At 41.6% G+C, this 23,024-nt stretch overlaps 1 protein-coding gene across 1 annotated transcript; it reads right to left on the bottom strand.

The window, feature by feature from the left end:
- Positions 1–240: 240 nt before the first annotated feature.
- LOC120037049 (grainyhead-like protein 2 homolog) lies at positions 241–15,663 on the bottom strand (the record flags this gene model as incomplete). The annotated part of the gene is made up of 7 exons (XM_038983265.1): positions 15,605–15,663; positions 8,232–8,418; positions 4,623–4,690; positions 3,116–3,545; positions 2,321–2,379; positions 2,040–2,196; positions 241–352 (listed from the first exon to the last, which is right to left on the bottom strand). Coding segments are annotated over exons 1-7 (1,072 nt in total), but the record flags the coding sequence as incomplete, so codon positions are not given.
- Between the last annotated feature and the right edge of the window lie 7,361 nt (positions 15,664–23,024).

Here is a 23,024-nt window from a genome sequence, read left to right as displayed (position 1 = left end):
ACTGGTGGTAGGCCTGGCCAATACTAGTCAGTAAATGGACACATACCATACCAACAGTATTTAGACAGGTTTACGTACAGGCCTATAACTTTAATTTGTAGAATCTTTCAAAATATCATGGTCTGAGTGACTTTCAACAAACTCTAATTCTATACTCTTACCAAGTTACCAATGTCTAGTACACTTACAAAAAGTGTGCTGGCCAGTATGGTTAATTAGTTAGTTAGTTACAGGTCTTACCTATGTCTAGTACTCTCTGTTTAGCAGTGTGTTGGCGGGAGTGCCAGTACTTCCAGTACTTCAGCTGTTCGTCTCTGTTCTTGTCTTCACTGAACACCACCATGATAACACTCTGTGTCAGAGGAATGGGAGACAGGACGATGATTAGCAACATTACCGTAGATCAGGGATGGGCAAACGTTTGGGCTTGAGGGCATTTCTTGAGGACATTTCTAAGTGACCCCAAACTTTTGAACGGCAGTGTATATGAATCCAATTATCATTATTTTATTCTCAAAAGCTGGTTAGCTCCCAGAGTACTAAAGATGTGCTAGTTAGCTCCCAGAGTACTAAAGATGTGCTAGTTAACTCCCAGAGTATTAAATATGTGATAATTAACTCCCAGAGTACTAAAGGTGTGCTAGTTAACTCCCAGAGTACTAAAGATGTGCTAGTTAACTCCCAGAGTACTAAAGATATGCTAGTTAACTCCCAGAGTACTAAAGGTGTGCTAGTTAACTCCCAGAGTACTAAAGATGTGCTAGTTAACTCCCAGAGTACTCCTAAAGATGTGCTAGTTAACTCCCAGAGTATTAAAGATGTGCTAGTTAGCTCCCAGAGTACTAAAGATGTGCTAGTTAGCTCCCAGAGTACTAAAGATATGCTAGTTAACTCCCAGAGTACTAAAGGTGTGCTAGTTAACTCCCAGAGTACTAAAAATGTGCTAGTTAACTCCCAGAGTACTCCTAAAGATGTGCTAGTTAACTCCCAGAGTATTAAAGATGTGCTAGTTAGCTCCCAGAGTACTAAAGATGTGCTAGTTAACTCCCAGAGTACTAAAGATATGCTAGTTAACTCCCAGAGTACTAAAGGTGTGCTAGTTAACTCCCAGAGTACTAAAGATGTGCTAGTTAAATCCCAGAGTTCTAAAGATGTGCTAATTAACTCCCAGAGTACTCCTAAAGATGTGCTAGTTAACTCCCAGAGTACTTCTAAAGATGTGCTAGTTAGCTCCCAGAGTACAAAATATATGCTAGTTAACTCCCAGAGTACTCCTAAAGATGTACTAGTTGACTCCCAGAGTACTAAAGATGTGCTAGTTAGCTCCCAGAGTACTAAAGATGTGCTAGTTAGCTCCCAGAGTACTAAAGATGTGCTAGTTAACTCCCAGAGTACTAAAGAGGTGCTAGTTAACTCCCAGAGTACAAAAAATGTGCTAGTAAACTCCCAGAGTACTAAATATGTGCTAGTTAACTCCCAGAGTACTAAAAATGTGCTAGTTAACTCCCAGAGTACTAAATATGTGCTAGTTAACTCCCAGAGTACTAAAAATGTGCTAGTTAACTCCCAGAGTACTAAATATGTGCTAGTTAACTCCCAGAGTACTAAAAATTTGCTAGTTAACTCCCAGAGTACTAAATATGTGCTAGTTAACTCCCAGAGTACTAAAGGTGTGCTAGTTAACTCCCAGAGTACTAAAGGTGTGCTAGTTAACTCCCAGAGTACTAAAGGTGTGCTAGTTAACTCCCAGAGTACTAAAGATGTGTTAGTTAACTCCCAGAGTACTAAATATGTGCTAGTTAACTCCCAGAGTACTAAATATGTGCTAGTTAACTCCCAGAGTACTAAATATGTGCTAGTTAGCTCCCAGAGTACTCCTAAAAATGTGCTAGTTAACTCCCAGAGTACTAAATATGTGCTAGTTAACTCCCAGAGTACTAAATGTGTGCTAGTTAACTCCCAGAGTACTAAAGGTGTGCTAGTTAACTCCCAGAGTACTCCTAAAAATGTGCGTTCTTCGTTCTCATTCTTCAACTCACCCTGACTTTGCTGATTGGATGTCTCAGGCGTTTGTTAGCTCCCAGCTCGCTGAGCGTCACAGCGTAGAACTGGCCCTTGTTCAGGTACGTCATGGGCCCCTCCCCCTGCTTCACACGCAGTGACCTGGTGGCTTCCAGCTTGTACTGAAACGTATCCCTGTTAGAAGACACAACACATGATTCCTCTGTAGATATGACTGGTGGATATCTCAGCCAACAAACATGCTGTATGTTGTTTAATTGGACAGTATGTTGTGGATGTGTTGGGAGTAGTGACTTACACTACTTGTTGGTCGAAGATAAACTCTTCCTGTGCTATAGACTTGGGTGTGTGGTATTTCTGTTGGGGGGGAAACATCACTGTGTCAGGCAGTCAGTCAGACAAGGAAAGAGGAACCAACGATGGTACATTTAGAGGAAGTTGATCAACATTTTGGTTCATTTACTGACATTTTGGCTTTTCCAGTTCCATAGAATATTGGGGCATCAGCATCAACAATTTGCTAAAGGGAAGTATCCTTCCCAAGTGGGCAAACAGGTTGCAATCACATCATTCTAAGTTGTAATATGATTGTAATGAGTTTTTCCCCGTGGTGTTATAGCTTTAAGGTCCATTACAGCCGTTATCTCAATATCAAATCATTTCTGAGTAACAATTAAGTACCTTACTGTGAATGTTTTAAATAAAAATGGTCAAAAATAGCAAAGAGGAATTTCTCAAGCAAGAATTTAGCTAGGATTGTCTGGGAGAGGTCTGATTGGGGAGGGGAAACAGAAAACCTGTTATTGGCAGAGAGGTTTGGAACTCTCTTTATTATTGGTCTATTAATCAATTTACCGCTTGGTGATGTCGCATCAGCCAAGCCAAAACTCCGTCCTACCAAAACAGGCTGAAACTTCAGGCAGTCTTTTCCAATAGCTCTTACGCTAAATGGGCATTATCATCATTTTCACAATTGCACAGTATTATTCCAACCTCAGTGTGGAATAGGAATATCAGGTTTTTGACTGCACTGGGCTTTTAACATAACTTAAGAATATTCATGTTTAACCCATAAGTCCTAACATCCTCTTACCACATCGCTCTCCTCTTCATACGGGCTGTCATCAGGCGTGCTGCGCTGGTCCTCCTTAACGTATGCTCCGTGACTAACTGTTGACACATCGGACACATACGGACTCATCTGTTCATAGACGACCCTTGACCCCTGCTCCTCGCCCTCCACTCGGTAGTGCACCCCCGTCCCGACCCCAGGGCCCATGAACACCGGGGCATACATCTCTGCCTTCACCAAGGCAATAGCCCCAGGTCCGTCACCCGTCCCCGACCCGTACTCCTCCCTCTTGTCCAGGTGGTCAGTGTTGAGGGACATGTTGACTCTCTTGTCCAGGTGGTCAGTGTTGAGGGACAGGTTGACTGGGACAGACTTCAGCACCTGGACTCGGTTGTCCACCATCTGTATGTTGTCACCCTGCTGGCCGTTGATGCTGGTCCCCGAGGCTCCCCTGTAACAGCATCAGAGAAGAACAACATTCAGGTGGAACCCACTACAACTGGTGGAAACATATTACATGGGTCATTCCACCAAAGAGTGCATTTTATGTCCATTTGATATTTGAAGTGGAAATTGTGCACCAGTATTTAATTTTAAAAGGCTGTTAAATTAAATGAAGTGGCCTTAATATAGACCACATGGAGAATTCAATAAATCAAATTTTTTACATGAATAATGGCTAAAGTGCCTTAAATTCAGCATTTTGCCATGTCTCTCAGTCAACCCTGTATCACTTTTAGGAAGATTGAAACCCACTTCATCCAAAGATTTCTTCAAGTTTCAACATCATTGTAAAGCTCTCGTTCTATTGTTGCTTTGACGAAGTCATTTCTGAAGATGATTATTAATTTAATGTGATTAGTCATTCATTTTCAGGTCAACCCTTTTACGTAAACTGAAATTTCCTTTTAATATGGTGAAACTATTCATTTCAACAACAAAAAATCTAAAGAAACATTAAACATCTCTATTTTTTGCAATTTTTTAATGTTTTGTGGTGGAAAAGTGAGTGGGCCGAACAAAACACGGCAACCCTGTTATTCATAGATAGACAGGCTAGAGATGTTTTAGCAAATCATTTTTTGGGGTGAAGCTTAAATTCAATTGTCACTCTTCCCCTGTCACGAGGGGAATCATGGCTGTTTTAAAATCCTCAACCCTGTTACTTTATTTGGCACTAAATAGGCACTTACTATAGTCCTTTTTGAACTTGTGCTATTTATGACAGAATGTTAAAATTAGGTGAAATCTACATTTTATTTCACCAAGTTACACTTCTCAAAAGGCACCGAACTGGAGGAACGACCCACATACCCAACCTGTAAGGTAACAGTTTTCCCCTTAGGTTAAAAAGGTTTATGATTTCCAGTCAAAATCACAATGACTAAAAGTCAGTTTTTGGTGTCAGAAAATAAACTGTATATCAAGGGCTATAAGTGATGTGCTTAAAATGGTAGATTGTCTTTCTTATAAATTATGTTAAAAAATGTATATCGGATATTACATGTTGGCTATGAAATGCACTGACCTCTTTTCCTGCTCCTCTGAAATTTCAACCACTTTGGCGATGGGCAACAATCTCTTTTCTTTAGGAACCTGAGAAGAAAAGAACATCCACTTTGTGTCCAGATGAATGACGTCACCCAACAAGGTGTTACTGCTCTGTTCAATCCATAAAGAAGAAAAGAACATCCACTATGTGTCCAGATGAATGACGTCACCCAACAAGGTGTTACTGCTCTGTTCAATCCATAAAGAAGAAAATAATATCCACTATGTGAAAATAGCAGCAGTAGCAGTAGTATTAGTAGTATTAGTAGCAGTAGCAGTAGCAGTAGTAGTAGTATTAGTAGCAGCAGTAGTAGTAGCAGTAGCAGTAGTAGTAGCAGTAGCAGTAGAATAAGTAGCAGTAGTAGTAGAATAAGTAGCAGTAGTAGTAGAATAAGTAGCAGTAGTAGTAGAATAAGTAGCAGTAGTAGTAGTAGTATTAGTAGTATTAGTAGCAGTAGTAGTAGTAGTATTAGTAGTATTAGTAGCAGTAGTAGTAGTAGTATTAGTAGTATTAGTAGCAGTAGTAGCAGTAGTAGTAGTAGTATTAGTAGCAGTAGCAGTAGAATAAGTAGCAGTAGTAGTAGTATTAGTAGCGGTAGCAGAAGTAGCAGCAGTAGTAGTAGCAGTAGCAGTAGTAGTAGCAGTAGCAGTAGAATAAGTAGCAGTAGTAGTAGAATAAGTAGCAGTAGTAGTAGAATAAGTAGCAGTAGTAGTATAATAAGTAGCAGTAGTAGTAGAATAAGTAGCAGTAGTAGTAGAATAAGTAGAAGTAGAATAAGTAGCAGTAGTAGTAGAATAAGTAGCAGTAGTAGTAGAATAAGTAGCAGTAGTAGTAGAATAAGTAGCAGTAGTAGTGGAATAAGTAGCGGTAGTAGTAGAATAAGTAGCAGTAATAGTAGAATAAGTAGCAGTAGTAGTAGCAGTAGTAGTAGAATAAGTAGCAGTAGTAGTAGAATAAGTAGCAGTAGTAGTAGCAGTAGTAGTAGCAGTAGTAGTAGAATAAGTAGAAGTAGTAGTAGAATAAGTAGAAGTAGTAGTAGCAGTAGTAGTAGAATAAGTAGCAGTAGTAGCAGCAGTAGTAGTAGAATAAGTAGCATTAGTAGTAGTAGTAGTAGTAGAATAAGTAGCAGTAGTAGCAGTAGTAGTAGAATAAGTAGCAGTGGTAGTAGAATAGGTATAAGTAGTAGTAGCAGTAGTAGTAGCAGTAGAATAAGTAGCAGTAGTAGTAGTAGTAGTGATAGAAGTACCAGCAGTACTAGTAGTAGAATAAATAGCAGTAGTAGTAGCAGTAGTAGTAGAATAAGTAGCAGTAGTAGTAGAATAAGTAGCAGTAGTAGTAGCAGTAGTAGTAGCAGTAGTAGTAGAATAAGTAGCAGTAGCAGTAGAATAAGTAGCAGTAGTAGTAGTAGTAGTGATAGAAGTACCAGCAGTACTAGTAGTAGTTGTAGTGATAGTGATAGTAGTAGTTGTAGTGATAGTAGTAGTAGTAGTAGTAGTAGTAGTTGTAGTGATAGTAGTAGTAGTAGTAGTGATATTAGTAGTAGTAGTAGTATTAGTGATAGTAGGAGTAGTAGCAGCAGTGATAGTAGTATTAGTAGTAGTTGTAGTGACATTAGTAGTAGTAATAGTTGTAGTGATAGTGGTAGTAGTAGAAGTTGTAGTGATAGTGGTAGTAGTAGTAGTGATATTAGTAGTAGTAGTAGTAGTAGTGATAGTAGGAGTAGTAGTAGCAGTGATAGTAGTATTAGTAGTAGTTGTAGTGACATTATTAGTAGTAATAGTAGTGATAGTAGTGATAGTAGTAGTAGTAGTAGTAGTGATAGATGTAGTAGTAGTGATAGTAGTAGTAGTAGTGATAGTAGTAGTAGTGATAGTTGTAGTAGTAGTGATAGTAGTAGTGATAGTAGTATTAGTAGTAGTGATAGTAGTAGTAGTGATAGTAGTAGTAGTAGTGATAGTAGTAGTAGTAGTGATAGTAGTAGTGATAGTAGTATTAGTAGTAGTAGTAGTAGTAGTAGTGATAGTAGTAGTAGTAGTAGTAGTAGTAGTAGTGATATTAGTATTAGTGATAGTAGTTTTAGTAGTAGTAGTGGTAGTAGTAGTAGGAGTAGTAGTATTAGTAGTAGTAGTGAGGGTAGTATTAGTAGTGGTAGTAGTAGTAGGAGTAGTAGTATTAGTAGTAGTAGTGAGGGTAGTATTAGTAGTGATAGTAGTAGTAGTAGTAGTAGTATTAGTAGTAGTAGTGAGGGTAGTATTAGTAGTGGTAGTAGTAGTAGGAGTAGTAGTATTAGTAGTAGTAGTGAGGGTAGTATTAGTAGTGATAGTAGTAGTAGGAGTAGTAGTATTAGTAGTAGTAGTGAGGGTAGTATTAGTAGTGATAGTAGTAGTAGGAGTAGTAGTATTAGTAGTAGTAGTGAGGGTAGTATTAGTAGTGGTAGTAGTAGTAGGAGTAGTAGTATTAGTAGTAGTAGTGAGGGTAGTATTAGTAGTGATAGTAGTAGTAGGAGTAGTAGTATTAGTAGTAGTAGTGAGGGTAGTATTAGTAGTGATAGTAGTAGTAGGAGTAGTAGTATTAGTAGTAGTAGTGAGGGTAGTAGTAGTAGTGATAGTAGTAGTAGTAGTAGTAGTGAGGGTAGTATTAGTAGTGATAGTAGTATTAGTAGTAGTAGTGAGGGTAGTAGTAGTAGTGATAGTAGTAGTAGGAGTAGTAGTATTAGTAGTAGTAGTGAGGGTAGTATTAGTAGTGATAGTAGTAGTAGGAGTAGTAGTATTAGTAGTAGTAGTGAGGGTAGTAGTAGTAGTGATAGTAGTAGTAGTAGTAGTAGTGATAGTAGTATTAGTAGTGATAGTAGTAGTAGGAGTAGTAGTATTAGTAGTAGTAGTGATAGTAGTAGTAGTAGTGAGGGTAGTATTAGTAGTAGTAGTGAGGGTAGTAGTGAGGGTAGTAGTGAGGGTAGTAGTGATGGTAGTAGTAGTAGTGATAGTAGTAGTAGTAGTAGTAGTAGTAGTAGTAGTAGTAGTAGTAGTAGTAGTAGTAGTAGTAGTAGTAGTAGTAGTAGTAGTATTAGTAGTGATAGTAGTAGTAGTGAGGGTAGTAGTGAGGGTAGTAGTGAGGGTAGTATTAGTAGTGATAGTAGTAGTGATAGTAGTAGTAGTAGTAGTGATAGTAGTAGTAGTAGTAGTAGTAGTAGTAGTAGTGATAGTAGTAGTAGTAGTAGTGATAGTAGTAGTAGTAGGAGTAGTAGTATTATTAGTAGTAGTGAGGGTAGTATTAGTAGTGATAGTAGTAGTAGTAGTGAGGGTAGTAGTGAGGGTAGTAGTGAGGGTAGTAGTGAGGGTAGTAGTGAGGGTAGTAGTGAGGGTAGTAGTGAGGGTAGTAGTGAGGGTAGTAGTGATAGTAGTAGTGAGGGTAGTAGTAGTAGTGATAGTAGTAGTAGTAGTAGTAGTAGTAGTAGTGATATTAGTATTAGTGATAGTAGTTTTAGTAGTAGTAGTGGTAGTAGTAGTAGGAGTAGTAGTATTAGTAGTAGTAGTGAGGGTAGTAGTAGTAGTGATAGTAGTAGTAGTAGTGAACTTTGTAACTCACCTTGTAGTAATCATAGAGCAGTCCCAGAGCGGCAGCACTGTCCTCGTCTCCATTGATGCTCATCATGGCCTTAGTGGCTGCAGTCAGAGGGTTCTCCAAGTAGGACCGCCATGCCTCGTCCTCGCTGGTGTATGCACGCCGCCCTTGGAAGGACGTCTCGTTGGGTACCACCACCACCAGCCGCTTACTGTGATATGACACAAACACACACTTTTAATATACAGTTGAAGTCTGAAGTTTACATACACTTAGGTTGGAGTCATTAAAACTCGTTTTTCAACCACTCCACAAATTTCTTGTTAACAAACTATAGTTTTGCCAAGTCGGTTAGGACAACTACTTTGTGCATGACACAAGTAATATTTCCAACAATTGTTTACAGACAGATTATTTCACTTATAATTCCCTGTATCACAATTCCAGTGGGTCAGAAGTTTACATACACTAAGTTGACTGTGCCTTTAAACAGCTTGGAAAATTACAGAAGATTATGTCATGGTTTTAGAAGTTTCTGATAGGCTAATTGACATCATTTGAGTCAATTGGAGGTGTACCTGTGGATGTATTTCAAGGACTACCTTCAAACTCAGTGCCTCTTTGCTTGACATCATGAGAAAATCAAAAGAAATCAGCCAAGATCTAAAAAAAATAATTGTAAACCTCCACAAGTCTGGTTCATCCTTGGGAGCAATTTCCAAACGCATGAAGGTACCATGGTCATCTGTACAAACAATAGAACGCAAGTATAAACACCATGGGACCACGCAGCCGTCATACCACTCAGGAAGGAGACACGTTCTGTCTCCTAGAGATGAACGTACTTTGGTGTGAAAAGTGCAAATCAATCCCAGAACAACAGCAAAGGACATTGTGAAGATGCTGGAGGAAACAGGTACAAAAGTATCTATATCCACAGTAAAACGAATCCTATATCGACATAACCTGAAAGGCCGCTCAGCAAGGAAGAAGCAACTGCTCAAAAACCGGCATAAAAAAGCCAGACTACGGTTTGCAACTGCACATGGGGACAAATATTGTACTTTCTGGAGAAATGTCCTCTGGTCTGATTAAACAAAAATAGAACTGTTTGGCCATAATGACCATCGTTATGTTTGGAGGAAAAATGGGGTCGAAGTCGAAGAACACCATCATGTTGTGGGGTGCTTTGCTGCAGGAGGGACTCGTCCACTTCACAAAATAGATGGCATCATGAGGGAGGAAAATTATGTGGATATATGGAAGCAACATCTCAAGACATCAGTCAGGAAGTTGGTCGCAAATGTGTCTTCCAAATGGACAATGACCCCAAGCATACTTCCAAAGTTGTGGCAAAATGGCTTAAGGACAACAAAGTCAAGGTATTGGAGTGGCCATCACAAAGCTCTGACCTCAATCCTATAGAAAATGTGTGGGCAAAACTGAAAAAGCGTGTGCGAGCAAGGAGGCCTACAAACCTGACTCAGTTACACTATCTCTGTCAGGAGGAATGGGCCAAAATTCACCCAACTTATTGTGGGAAGCTTGTGGAAGGCTACCCAAAACGTTTGACCCAAGTTAAACAATTTAAAGGCAATGCTACCAAATACTTATTGAGTGTATGTAACTTCTGACCCACTGGGAATGTGATGAAAGAAATAAAAGCTGAAATAAATAATTCTCTCTACTATTATTCTGACATTTCACATTCTTGAAATGAAGTGGTGATCCTAACATGCTGACCAGACCGGACACGTCGCGTGCGCGAGCGTCTCAAAATAAATTTAGAAATCCATGTTATTCAATTATTACACCCACACTGCTCGCACGCGCCAACGAGCGTCTGCGTTACCAAGGGCTAAAATAGAAGTCATTCCTATTTCTGACGCAGATCGCGCTGAAAGTCCTGCCTCTCCCATCTCCTCATTGGTTTATAGAAGCAGGTACCCACGTGCCATCTCCTCCTCACGTGGGTGATTGAAAGACAAACTGTTTTTCCGGTTGTCGTGGTAATACTATGAAAGTTTAGATGCGATCACCATATAAGTTCAACGATGAAAAAGCCTGGAAGGAGGAGAGATGACTAGAAACGATTCGGTTGGCCGTTTTATGTGTGGATTAATTTGTCGGAGTAGAGGACCTGTATGTAAACTTCCGACTTCAACTGTACACAAACACACGTATTATACACACTGCATAAATACACACTGCATAAACACACACACACAAACACACACACACAAACACACACACACACACACACACACACACACACACACACACACACACACACACACACACACACACACACACACACACTCACACACACACGTATTATACACACTGCATATATACACACACACACACACACACACACACACACACACACACACACACACACACTCACACTCACACACACACGTATTATACACACTGCATATACACACACACACGGATTATACACACTGCAAATACACACACACACACACACACACACACGTATTATACATACTGGCACACACTACATATGCACACATGTAACAGTATAACTTTAGTCCGTCCCCTCGCCCCGACCCGGGCGCGAACTAGGGACCCTCTGCACACATCAACAACAGTCACCCACGAAGCATCGTTACCCATCGCTCCACAAAAGCCGCGGCGCTTGCAGAGCAAGGGGAACCACTACTTCAAGGTCTCAAAGCGAGTGACGTCACCGATTGAAAGGCTATTAGCGCGCACCACCGCTAACTAGCTAGCCATTTCACATCGGTTACACACACACACACACACACACACACACACACACACACACACACACACACACACACACACACACACACACACTCACACACACACGTATTATACACACTTATACACACAAACACTTATTATACACAATCCTAACCCCTAACCCTTATACACCCTATAAAGCGAAGGGTCTAAGGAGATAGGGCCTATAATCACAACAGCTGGTGTCTCTTCTGGTTGTTTATGGTGAATGTCCTTATGGTAGTCTGGAGGAGCTCCATTAGTAAACCATAGAGAATGTCCTTATGGTAGTCTGGAGGAGCTCCATTAGTAAACCATAGAGAATGTCCTTATGGTAGTCTAGAGGAGCTCCATTAGTAAACCATAGAGAATGTCCTTATGGTAGTCTGGAGGAGCTCCATTAGTAAACCATAGAGAATGTCCTTATGGTAGTCTGGAGGAGCTCCATTAGTAAACCATAGAGAATGTCCTTATGGTAGTCTAGAGGAGCTCCATTAGTAAACCATAGAGAATGTCCTTATGGTAGTCTGGAGGAGCTCCATTAGTAAACCATAGAGAATGTCCTTATGGTAGTCTAGAGGAGCTCCATTAGTAAACCATAGAGAATGTCCTTATGGTAGTCTGGAGGAGCTCCATTAGTAAACCATAGAGAATGTCCTTATGGTAGTCTAGAGGAGCTCCATTAGTAAACCATAGAGAATGTCCTTATGGTAGTCTGGAGGAGCTCCATTAGTAAACCATAGAGAATGTCCTTATGGTAGTCTGGAGGAGCTCCATTAGTAAACCATAGAGAATGTCCTTATGGTAGTCTAGAGGAGCTCCATTAGTAAACCATAGAGAATGTCCTTATGGTAGTCTGGAGGAGCTCCATTAGTAAACCATAGAGAATGTCCTTATGGTAGTCTAGAGGAGCTCCATTAGTAAACCATAGAGAATGTCCTTATGGTAGTCTGGAGGAGCTCCATTAGTAAACCATAGAGAATGTCCTTATGGTAGTCTGGAGGAGCTCCATTAGTAAACCATAGAGAATGTCCTTATGGTAGTCTAGAGGAGCTCCATTAGTAAACCATAGAGAATGTCCTTATGGTAGTCTGGAGGAGCTCCATTAGTAAACCATAGAGAATGTCCTTATGGTAGTCTAGAGGAGCTCCATTAGTAAACCATAGAGAATGTCCTTATGGTAGTCTGGAGGAGCTCCATTAGTAAACCATAGAGAATGTCCTTATGGTAGTCTGGAGGAGCTCCATTAGTAAACCATAGAGAATGTCCTTATGGTAGTCTAGAGGAGCTCCATTAGTAAACCATAGAGAATGTCCTTATGGTAGTCTGGAGGAGCTCCATTAGTAAACCATAGAGAATGTCCTTATGGTAGTCTAGAGGAGCTCCATTAGTAAACCATAGAGAATGTCCTTATGGTAGTCTGGAGGAGCTCCATTAGTAAACCATAGAGAATGTCCTTATGGTAGTCTAGAGGAGCTCCATTAGTAAACCATAGAGAATGTCCTTATGGTAGTCTGGAGGAGCTCCATTAGTAAACCATAGAGAATGTCCTTATGGTAGTCTGGAGGAGCTCCATTAGTAAACCATAGAGAATGTCCTTATGGTAGTCTGGAGGAGCTCCATTAGTAAACCATAGAGAATGTCCTTATGGTAGTCTGGAGGAGCTCCATTAGTAAACCATAGAGAATGTCCTTATGGTAGTCTGGAGGAGCTCCATTAGTAAACCATAGAGAATGTCCTTATGGTAGTCTAGAGGAGCTCCATTAGTAAACCATAGAGAATGTCCTTATGGTAGTCTAGAGGAGCTCCATTAGTAAACCATAGAGAATGTCCTTATGGTAGTCTGGAGGAGCTCCATTAGTAAACCATAGAGAATGTCCTTATGGTAGTCTAGAGGAGCTCCATTAGTAAACCATAGAGAATGTCCTTATGGTAGTCTGGAGGAGCTCCATTAGTAAACCATAGAGAATGTCCTTATGGTAGTCTGGAGGAGCTCCATTAGTAAACCATAGAGAATGTCCTTATGGTAGTCTGGAGGAGCTCCATTAGTAAACCATAGAGAATGTCCTTATGGTAGTCTGGAGGAGCTCCATTAGTAAACCATAGAGAATGTCCTTATGGTAGTCTGGAGGAGCTCCATTAGTAAACCATAGAGAATGTCCTTATGGTAGTCTGGAGGAGCTCCATTAGTAAACCATAGAGAATGTCCTTATGGTAGTCTCGAGGAGCTCCATTAGTAAACCATAGAGAATGTCCTTATGGTAGTCTGGAGGAGCTCCATTAGTAAACCATAGAGAATGTCCTTATGGTAGTCTGGAGTCGCTCCATTAGTAAACCATAGAGAATGTCCTTATGGTAGTCTAGAGGAGTTCCATTAGTAAACCATAGAGAATGTCCTTATGGTAGTCTAGAGGAGCTCCATTAGTAAACCATAGAGAATGTCCTTATGGTAGTCTGGAGGAGCTCCATTAGTAAACCATAGAGAATGTCCTTATGGTAGTCTGGAGGAGCTCCATTAGTAAACCATAGAGAATGTCCTTATGGTAGTCTAGAGGAGCTCCATTAGTAAACCATAGAGAATGTCCTTATGGTAGTCTAGAGGAGCTCCATTAGTAAACCATAGAGAATGTCCTTATGGTAGTCTAGAGGAGCTCCATTAGTAAACCATAGAGAATGTCCTTATGGTAGTCTGGAGGAGCTCCATTAGTAAACCATAGAGAATGTCCTTATGGTAGTCTGGAGGAGCTCCATTAGTAAACCATAGAGAATGTCCTTATGGTAGTCTGGAGGAGCTCCATTAGTAAACCATAGAGAATGTCCTTATGGTAGTCTGGAGGAGCTCCATTAGTAAACCATAGAGAATGTCCTTATGGTAGTCTGGAGGAGCTCCATTAGTAAACCATAGAGAATGTCCTTATGGTAGTCTGGAGGAGCTCCATTAGTAAACCATAGAGAATGTCCTTATGGTAGTCTGGAGGAGCTCCATTAGTAAACCATAGAGAATGTCCTTATGGTAGTCTGGAGGAGCTCCATTAGTAAACCATAGAGAATGTCCTTATGGTAGTCTGGAGGAGCTCCATTAGTAAACCCGTATGGTAGTCTGGAGGAGCTCCATTAGTAAACCATAGAGAATGTCCTTATGGTAGTCTGGAGGAGCTCCATTAGTAAACCATAGAGAATGTCCTTATGGTAGTCTGGAGGAGCTCCATTAGTAAACCATAGAGAATGTCCTTATGGTAGTCTGGAGGAGCTCCATTAGTAAACCATAGAGAATGTCCTTATGGTAGTCTGGAGGAGCTCCATTAGTAAACCATAGAGAATGTCCTTATGGTAGTCTGGAGGAGCTCCATTAGTAAACCATAGAGAATGTCCTTATGGTAGTCTGGAGGAGCTCCATTAGTAAACCATAGAGAATGTCCTTATGGTAGTCTGGAGGAGCTCCATTAGTAAACCATAGAGAATGTCCTTATGGTAGTCTGGAGGAGCTCCATTAGTAAACCATAGAGAATGTCCTTATGGTAGTCTGGAGGAGCAGGTTAGAGAGCTTCAGGGCAGAGAATAGCTATATTCTAATTAGCAGGTTAGAGAGCTTCAGGGCAGAGAATAGCTATATTCGAATTAGCAGGTTAGAGAGCTTCAGGGCAGAGAATAGCTATATTCTAATTAGCAGGTTAGAGAGCTTCAGGGCAGAGAATAGCTATATTCTAATTAGCAGGTTAGAGAGCTTCAGGGCAGAGAATAGCTATATTCTAATTAGCAGGTTAGAGAGCTTCAGGGCAGAGAATAGCTATATTCGAATTAGCAGGTTAGAGAGCTTCAGGACAGAGAATAGCTATATTCTAATTAGCAGGTTAGAGAGCTTCAGGGCGGAGAATAGCTATATTCGAATTAGCAGGTTAGAGAGCTTCAGGGCAGAGAATAGCTATATTCTAATTAGCAGGTTAGAGAGCTTCAGGGCAGAGAATAGCTATATTCTAATTAGCAGGTTAGAGAGCTTCAGGGCAGAGAATAGCTATGTACTAATTAGCAGGTTAGAGAGCTTCAGGGCGGAGAATAGCTATATTCTAATTAGCAGGTTAGAGAGCTTCAGGGCGGAGAATAGCTATATTCTAATTAGCAGGTTAGAGAGCTTCATGGCAGAGAATAGCTATATTCTAATTAGCAGGTTAGAGAGCTTCAGGGCAGAGAATAGCTATATTCTAATTAGCAGGTTAGAGAGCTTCAGGGCAGAGAATAGCTATAAGCTTTTAACAGCAAGGACCGCTATTTCTTGTCCCGGAATCCCACTTAACAGACAGGTTTAACCTGCTTGACAGAGATGCTAAGCTGCTAGCCATCAAGCTAACGAAGTTGGTACTAGATGAGTTTTGCAATGGAACCCTCTATGTCTGGAGAAAGAAATTAACGGTTCCAGCGCTGTAGGAGCTGTATCTATTAATGTTACGGGACAAACCGGACCAGTCAGAGTTCCAATGCGGCAATTGTTCACTTGCCGAGGATTATAGGCTTGAGGTGGATTCATTGATCACACAGGTCGCCAGCCTACGTAAGAAACTGGGGGAAATGCAGAGTAGAATGTTTACATTTTCTACGCCGGTGGCTGGACGACGTTCACGCTTGTTGGATACATCTCCGCCTTGTCGTTTGTTGTTATCCGACTGGCCGGTGTTGCCCGGAGCTCCCCCATCTGATAGCGGAGTCGAAGGAGCACAGCAAGAGGAGCAAGACAATCAACGATGGTCGCATGTCACGAGCCGTGGAAGCCGAAGACAGCGGCCTCCCACAAAGCAGTCTACACTCCCAACGAGAGGCCCGGAGAGGATACAAACAGCGAATAGTTTCACCGTCCTGGAGCCTGATCTTCCTGCACCTTCGTTGCTGGGGGTACCTGTGTCTGCGGCCGCAGTGCCTACAACTACGAATTCTTAGTTGATGTTGCCAACCTTCCATCCCTGTTCTGGATCGAGCGGGGCTTCTCCATCTGCCGGAGGCCTGCCACAGGCGCCGGGAGCAATGGGCTCAAGTTATCCTGCCACAGGCGCCGGGAGCAATGGGCTCAAGTTATCCTGCCACAGGCGCCGGGAGCAATGGGCTCAAGTTATCCTGCCACAGGCGCCGGGAGCAATGGGCTCAAGTTATCCTGCCACAGGCGCCGGGAGCAATGGGCTCAAGTTATCCTGCCACAGGCGCTGGGAGCAATGGGCTCAAGTTATCCTGCCACAGGCACCGGGAGCAATGGGCTCAAGTTATCCTGCCACAGGCGCCGGGAGCAATGGGCTCAAGTTATCCTGCCACAGGCGTCGGGAGCAATGGGCTCAAGTTATCCTGCCTCTCGCCCATCCATAAAGGGTTCTCTGAATCCTGAGAAGCGTGGGAGTGGGCGCATTTCCCCATCCTTCTCGCCAGCGGTGAATCTGGGCAGCTCCATGGTAAGAAATGTGACCATTCCTAGTGCAAAAACAATGTATTTTACTCGGAGCTCGAGTAAATTACATTACTAAGCTGCTCCCGAATGTACTATGCCAGGACATGGAAATGGATTCTATCGTAGTCCATGTGGGTTTTAATGACATTATAAAGGGCAGTTCTGAAAAGTTGAAACTGAATTTTAAAGAGTTGATTGCCTCTCTTCTAAACACTAACAAAAGACCAATCATATCTGGCCCTGTGCCCTGTGCCCTCTGAATCGTGGCATGGAACGCTTTCTCAGGATTCTTTCTCTTCACAACTGGCTACGTGATTATTGCAGCTCAATGGGTGTAACTTTTGTTGACAATTTCGATACCATTTGGAAACAAAACATGTTATATAAGGATGGGATCCACCCAAATCATTTGGGTTCCTGGATCCTTTCACAGCACTATAAAGTTGCGTTGAGACAATGACTTATCAATGACTCAAGCCCAGCTCAGCTAATCCCTACCATTGTGACAGAGTTTTCACAATGCTTCAGCAATTGTACATTATACCAGAGGCATCAGTAGACACAATATATGTAATCTAATTTATGTCCCTCTAACTGCCCTGAATGTCTCTGCTGATCCTACAGCTGTTGTATGCAGTAATCATGTGCCTATGAACCAGATTTATACTGTTAGCACTGAGGTGGTGTGCCCTAGTAGGAAGTCCACTGTGTGCAGCTCACCCTGCATTAACATAAATAACATGAGCACATCTACTGCTGCTAAACCTCCCAGTAAAGCAATGAAAACAAGTAATCATCACAGAAGAAAAGTGCTCAAATTAGCCAACGTTAACATATGTAGTCTAAGAATCAAGGTTCATGAAATCAATAATTTGCTAGTAACAGATGACATTCATATTCTGACTATCTCTGAAACTCACTTACATAATATATTTGATGGTACAGTGGTAGCAATACATGGTTATAACATCTACCGAAAAGACAGAAATGCCAATGGTGGAAGTGTTGCTGTTTATATTCAGAACCACATTCCTGTAAAGTTTAGAGACGATCTAATGTTAAATACTGTTGAAGTAATATGGCTACAGGTTCATCTGCCTCACCTAAAGCCCATTCTGGTGGGAAGCTGCTACAGACCACCAAGTGCTAACAGTCAGCATCTGGATAAAGTGTGAAATGCTTGATATAAACAGAGGGGTATATTTTCTGGGAGATTTAAATATTGACTGGCTTTAATCAAGATGCCCACTCAAGAAAAAACGTCAAACTGTAACCAATAACTGCAACCTGGTTCAGGTTATCAGTCAACCTTCCAGGGTAGTTACAAACAGCACAACATGTATTGATCACATATTTACTAATGCTGCAGAAATGTGCTTGAAAGCAGTATCCATTGGATGTAGTGATCACAATATAGTAGCCATATCTAGGAAAACCAAAGTTCCAAAGGCTGGGCCTAATATAGTTAGGGTTGCAAAGGGTTGGAATCTTTCCAGTAAAATTCTGGAATTTTTCCTGTAATTTTCCATGGGAAGTTAAGCCCTGGAATTTGGGGCATTTTATAAGCTAAAAAGCACACTGTTATAAGCTAGAAGTTATCTTGTAACAGGGAACCTTTTTTGTGGGACACACAAGGCAATTCTCGGTCTTGTGGCATATTTTAGTTAAACTATCCTCAATTCAATGGAATTGTAACCCTCTGCATGCACAGTGCATTCTTCCATCACATGTACAGCTGATTCTCAAAATCTTGCACACTAATGAAATGCTATTGAGCCCACAGTACTACACTGTCTGAGCCAAGGACTACATGCTTTCTGGTAAGTTTTGATTACGATACTGGGTGGGGTGAATATATTTCATATGGCATACATAATTTTTTTGTTTACTAGTAAATAGTAGCCTACAGCAAAGTGTTTAAATCATTTCTAACTTGTTACCAATTTCTGCTAGTTAGTTTTTGTTACCATGTGGGGTTTAGCTTGCTTGAGCCTGCTAACTGAGGAGTGTTAATTCACCTATTTCCATACATGTTTCATAAAAATAAAAAAAGATCTTACAAAGGAGTTGTTTAATCTAACTTCTTAACTATATCAGTACACGGAATTGTATTTATTTATTTTTATGAATTTTTTTCTAATCTTTACAGGAAAATGCCACCGGCACTATCTGATGTGTAGAGACATTTCACTGCATCTAATGAAAAGGAAAAGCTGTGTACATTTGCAAATACTGTGCCAAATCATATGTGAAGAAAACCTCTGACAAACGTCCCTCTACTTCTATTTGAGGTGAAAATGATGAATCAGACACCTTATCGATAGCAACTGCTCATGGTCCTCCTGGAATCAAAAGTGTTTTTGACTCAATGGAGGAACGTAGTCAGAGAAATGCTGATGAATGTCTTGCTGGAGCTGTGTATGCAACTGGTTCACCTCTGGTGCTCACAGGCAATGTGAATTGGAAGAGATTTCTGAATGTTCTTCTCCCAGCATACACCCCTCCAACCAGACATGCTTTATCTACTCATTTACTGGATGCGGAGTTCAACAGAGTTCAAGTGAAGGTCAAGCAAATCATAGAGAAAGCAGACTGTATTGCAATCATCTCTGATGAGTTGTCGAATGTTCGTGGGCAAGGAATAATTAATTACATCATCTCCACCCCTCAGCCAGTATTCTACAAGAGCACAGACACAAGGGACAACAGACACACCGGTCTCTACATTGCAGATGAGCTGAAGGCAGTCATCAATGACCTTGGACCACAGAAGGTATTTGCACTGGTGACAGACAATGCTGCGAACATGAAGGCTGCTTGGTCTAAAGTGGAGGAGTCCTAGCCTCACATCACACCCATTGGCTGTGCTGCTCATGCATTGAATCTGCTCCTCAAGGAAATCATGCACTGAAACAATGGATACACTCTACAAGAGAGCCAAGGAAATGGTTAGGTATATGAAGGGTCATCAAGTTACAGCAGCAATCTACCTCACCAAGCAAAGTGAGAAGAATAACAGCACCACATTGAAGCTGCCCAGCAACACGTGTTGGGGTGGTGTTGTCATCATGTTTGAAAGTCTCCTGGAGGGGAAGGAGTCTCTCCAAGAAAGGGCCATATCACAGTCTGCCGATATGGACAACCCCATCAAGAGGATCCTCCTGGATGATGTATTTTGGGAGAGAGTGGTATGCAGCCTGAAACTCCTGTAACCTATAGCAGTAGCCATTGCACGGATTGAGGGAGAAAATGTCATCCTGTCTGATGTTCAGACTCTGCTTGCAGATATAAGAGAAGAAATCCGTACTGCCCTGCCCACTTCACCGTTGCTCCAAGCAGAGGAAACTACAGTTCTGAAATACATCAAGAAGCGTGAAGACTTCTGCCTGAAGCCCATACACGCCGCAGCATACATGTTGGACCCCAAGTATGCTGGCAAGAGCATCCTGTCTGGTGCAGAGATCAACAAGGCCTATGGTGTCATCACTACCGAGTCTCGCCACCTTGGCCTGGATGAGGGCAAGGTTCTTGGCAGTCTGGCGAAGTACACATCCAAGCAAGGGCTTTGGGATGGAGATGCAATATGGCAGCCGTGCCATCATATCTCATCAGCCACCTGGTGGAAGGGACTTTGTGGATCTGAGGCTCTTTCCCCTGTTGCCGCCATCATCCTCCAAATCACACCAACATCAGCCGCCTCAGAGCGCAACTGGTCCTTGTTTGGGAACACACACACCAAAGCATGCAACAGGCTGACCAATACAAGGGTTGAAAAATTGTTGGCCATCTGGGCAAATTTGAGGCTTTTTGAGCCTGACAACAAGCCATCCTCAACAAGGTTGGAAAGTGACAGAGAAGATGAGGCCTCAGAGTCTGATGTTCAAGAAGTGGACATTGAGGAGGTCCAGGGAGAAGACATGGAAGCCTGAGAGGAAGACAACCAAAGCTTTAATTTCTAGACTATAATTTTACATTCTGTTGAAAAACGTTTTTGGGAGATTGTCACAACTTCCGCCGAAGTTGGTCCCTCTCCTTGTTCGGGCGGCGTTCGGCGGTCGAAGTCACCGACCTTCTAACCATCGCTGATCCTCTTTTTATTTTCCATTGGTTTTGTCTTGTCTTCCATCACACCTGGTTCCAATCCCATCAATTACATGTTGTGTATTTAACCCTCTGTTCCCTGGTCTGGTTTGTAGTGTTTAAACTCTTTGCCTATCCAAGATACAGTGGAAATGGGGTCATGTTGCACTTCCTAAGGTTTCCACTAGATGTCAACAGTCTATAGAACTTTGTTTGATGCTTCTACTATAAAGGAGGGGGGAATGAGAGGGGATTAAGTCAGAGGTCTGGCAGAGTGCCACGACCTGGTCACGCACATACAAAGGAATTCTCCGGTTGGAACATTATTGAAGATGTATGATAAAAACATCCTAAAGATTGATTCTATACTTAGTTTGACATTTTTCTACGGACTGTAATATGACTTTTCGTCTGAACTTTCGCCTGGACCTGCCAGCGCGTCGTCAGTTTGGATTGTGTACTAAACGCTCAAACAAAAGTGTTTGGACATAAATTATGGACTTTATGGAACAAATCAAACATTTATGTTGTGGAACTGGGATTCCTGGGAGTGCATTCTGATGAAGGTCATCAAAGGTAAGTGAATATTTATAATGCTATTTCTGACTTATGTTGACTCCAACATGGTGGATATCTCTTTGGGTTGACTGGGCTCTGAGCACTGTACTCAGATTATTGCATGGTGTGCTTTTTCGGTAAAGCTTTTTTGAAATCTGACACAGCGGTTGCATTAAGGAGAAGTTTATCTAAAGTTCCATGCATAACACATGTATTTTCATCAACATTTATAATGAGTATTTCTGTAAATTGATGTGGCTCTCTGCAAAATTACCAGATGTTTTGGAAGCAAAACATTACTGAACGTAACTCGCCAATGTAAACTGAGATTTTGGGATATAAAAATGAACTTTATCGAACAAAACATACATGTATTGTGTAACATGAAGTCCTATGAGTGTCATCTGATGAAGATCATCAAAGGTTAGTGATTAATTTTATCTCTATTTATGCTTTTTGTGACTCCTCTCTTTGGCTGGAAAAATGGCTGTGTTTTTCTGTGGCTATGTACTGACCTAACATAATCATTTGGTGTGCTTTCGTCGTGAAGGCTGTTTGACACGTTGGCTGGATTCACAACAAGTGTAGCTTTAATTTGGTGTATTGCATGTGTGATTTCATGAAAGTTTAATTTTTATAGTAATTTATTTGAATTTGGCGCTCTGCATTTTCACTGGATGTTGGCCATGCGGGACGCTAGCGTCCCACGTATCCCAGTTAAACTGCGCCGTTTGGAAACACAGTTTTTGTACTCTGACTTCTCTGCCGCCAGTATGCACCCCTTACAGAGATGTTATGGATCATTGGGGATCATTCAATATTCCCTTTCTTTTGTTGTTCAGTGAAATCATCCCATGTGAACAGTCAACTCATTTAATTAAATCGTTCATTTCTATGGAAGGATTTAATAATTTGCAATTATGTCTACTTATGATAACGTAAAAAGTTTATGTTTCTGTCTCCATATGATAAATATGTAAATATATGTAAATATATCCAAAAGAAAGAAAAGAAAGAAAAAAACATCTTCATTTAAATGGTATTAATATTAATTTGCATATATTTCCGTTAATTCCCAAGGAAAGTTTCCACCTCTGAATATTCCCCAAAATGTGCAACCCTAAATATAGTTGTCACACCCTGGCCTTAGTTATCTTTGTTTTCATTTATTATTTTAGTTAGGTCAGGGTGTGACATGGTGAATGTATGTGTTTTTGTAGTGTCTAGGGTGGTTGTAAGGTTAGGGGGTTTATTAGAGTAGTTGGGTTTATGTTTAGTATAGTAGTCTAGCTGTGTCTATGGTTGCCTGAAGGGTTCTCAATCAGAGACAGATGTCATTAATTGTCTCTGATTGGGAGCCATATTTAAGGCAGCCATAGGCACTAGGTTTTTGTGGGTAATTGTCTATGTCTGTGTCTATGTGTAGTGTTTGTGTCAGCACTATCTAGATTTATAGCTTCACGGTCGTCTGTTTGTTGTTTTGTTTCATTTTTCTTCTTAAAATAAAAGAGAAGATGTATTTTCAACACGCTGCGCCTTGGTCCTCTCTCTCTCCCTTCGACGATCGGGACAGAATTACCCACCAATCCAGGATCAAGCAGCGTGATAAGCGGCAACAGGAGCAGCGCAAGGAGGAATGGCAATGGGAGCGTAATCTGGACTACACAACGTGGGAGGAGATCGACAGGTGGGCGATCGACCCAGGGCGAGTGCCGGAGCCCGCCTGGGATTCTCTGGCGCAGTGCGAGGAGGGATACCGGCGAATGGAGGCAGCACGACGATGCGGTAGGAAGCCTGTGAGTCAGCCCAAAAAATTTCTTGGGGGGGGGGCTTAGAGGTAGTGGGCCGAGGGCAGGTAGGAGACCTGCGCCCACTTCACAGGCTAACCGTGGAGAGCGGGAGTACGGGCGAACACCGTGTTACGCAGTAGAGCGCACGGTGTCTCCTGTACGTGTTCATAGCCCGGTGCGGGTTATTCCACCTCC

Source organism: Salvelinus namaycush, unplaced genomic scaffold, assembly GCF_016432855.1.
Source record: "Salvelinus namaycush isolate Seneca unplaced genomic scaffold, SaNama_1.0 Scaffold1554, whole genome shotgun sequence".
Lineage (NCBI taxonomy): Eukaryota > Metazoa > Chordata > Actinopteri > Salmoniformes > Salmonidae > Salvelinus > Salvelinus namaycush.
Note: the sequence above shows the minus strand (reverse complement) of the source record. Positions and strands in the feature narration are given on the sequence as shown.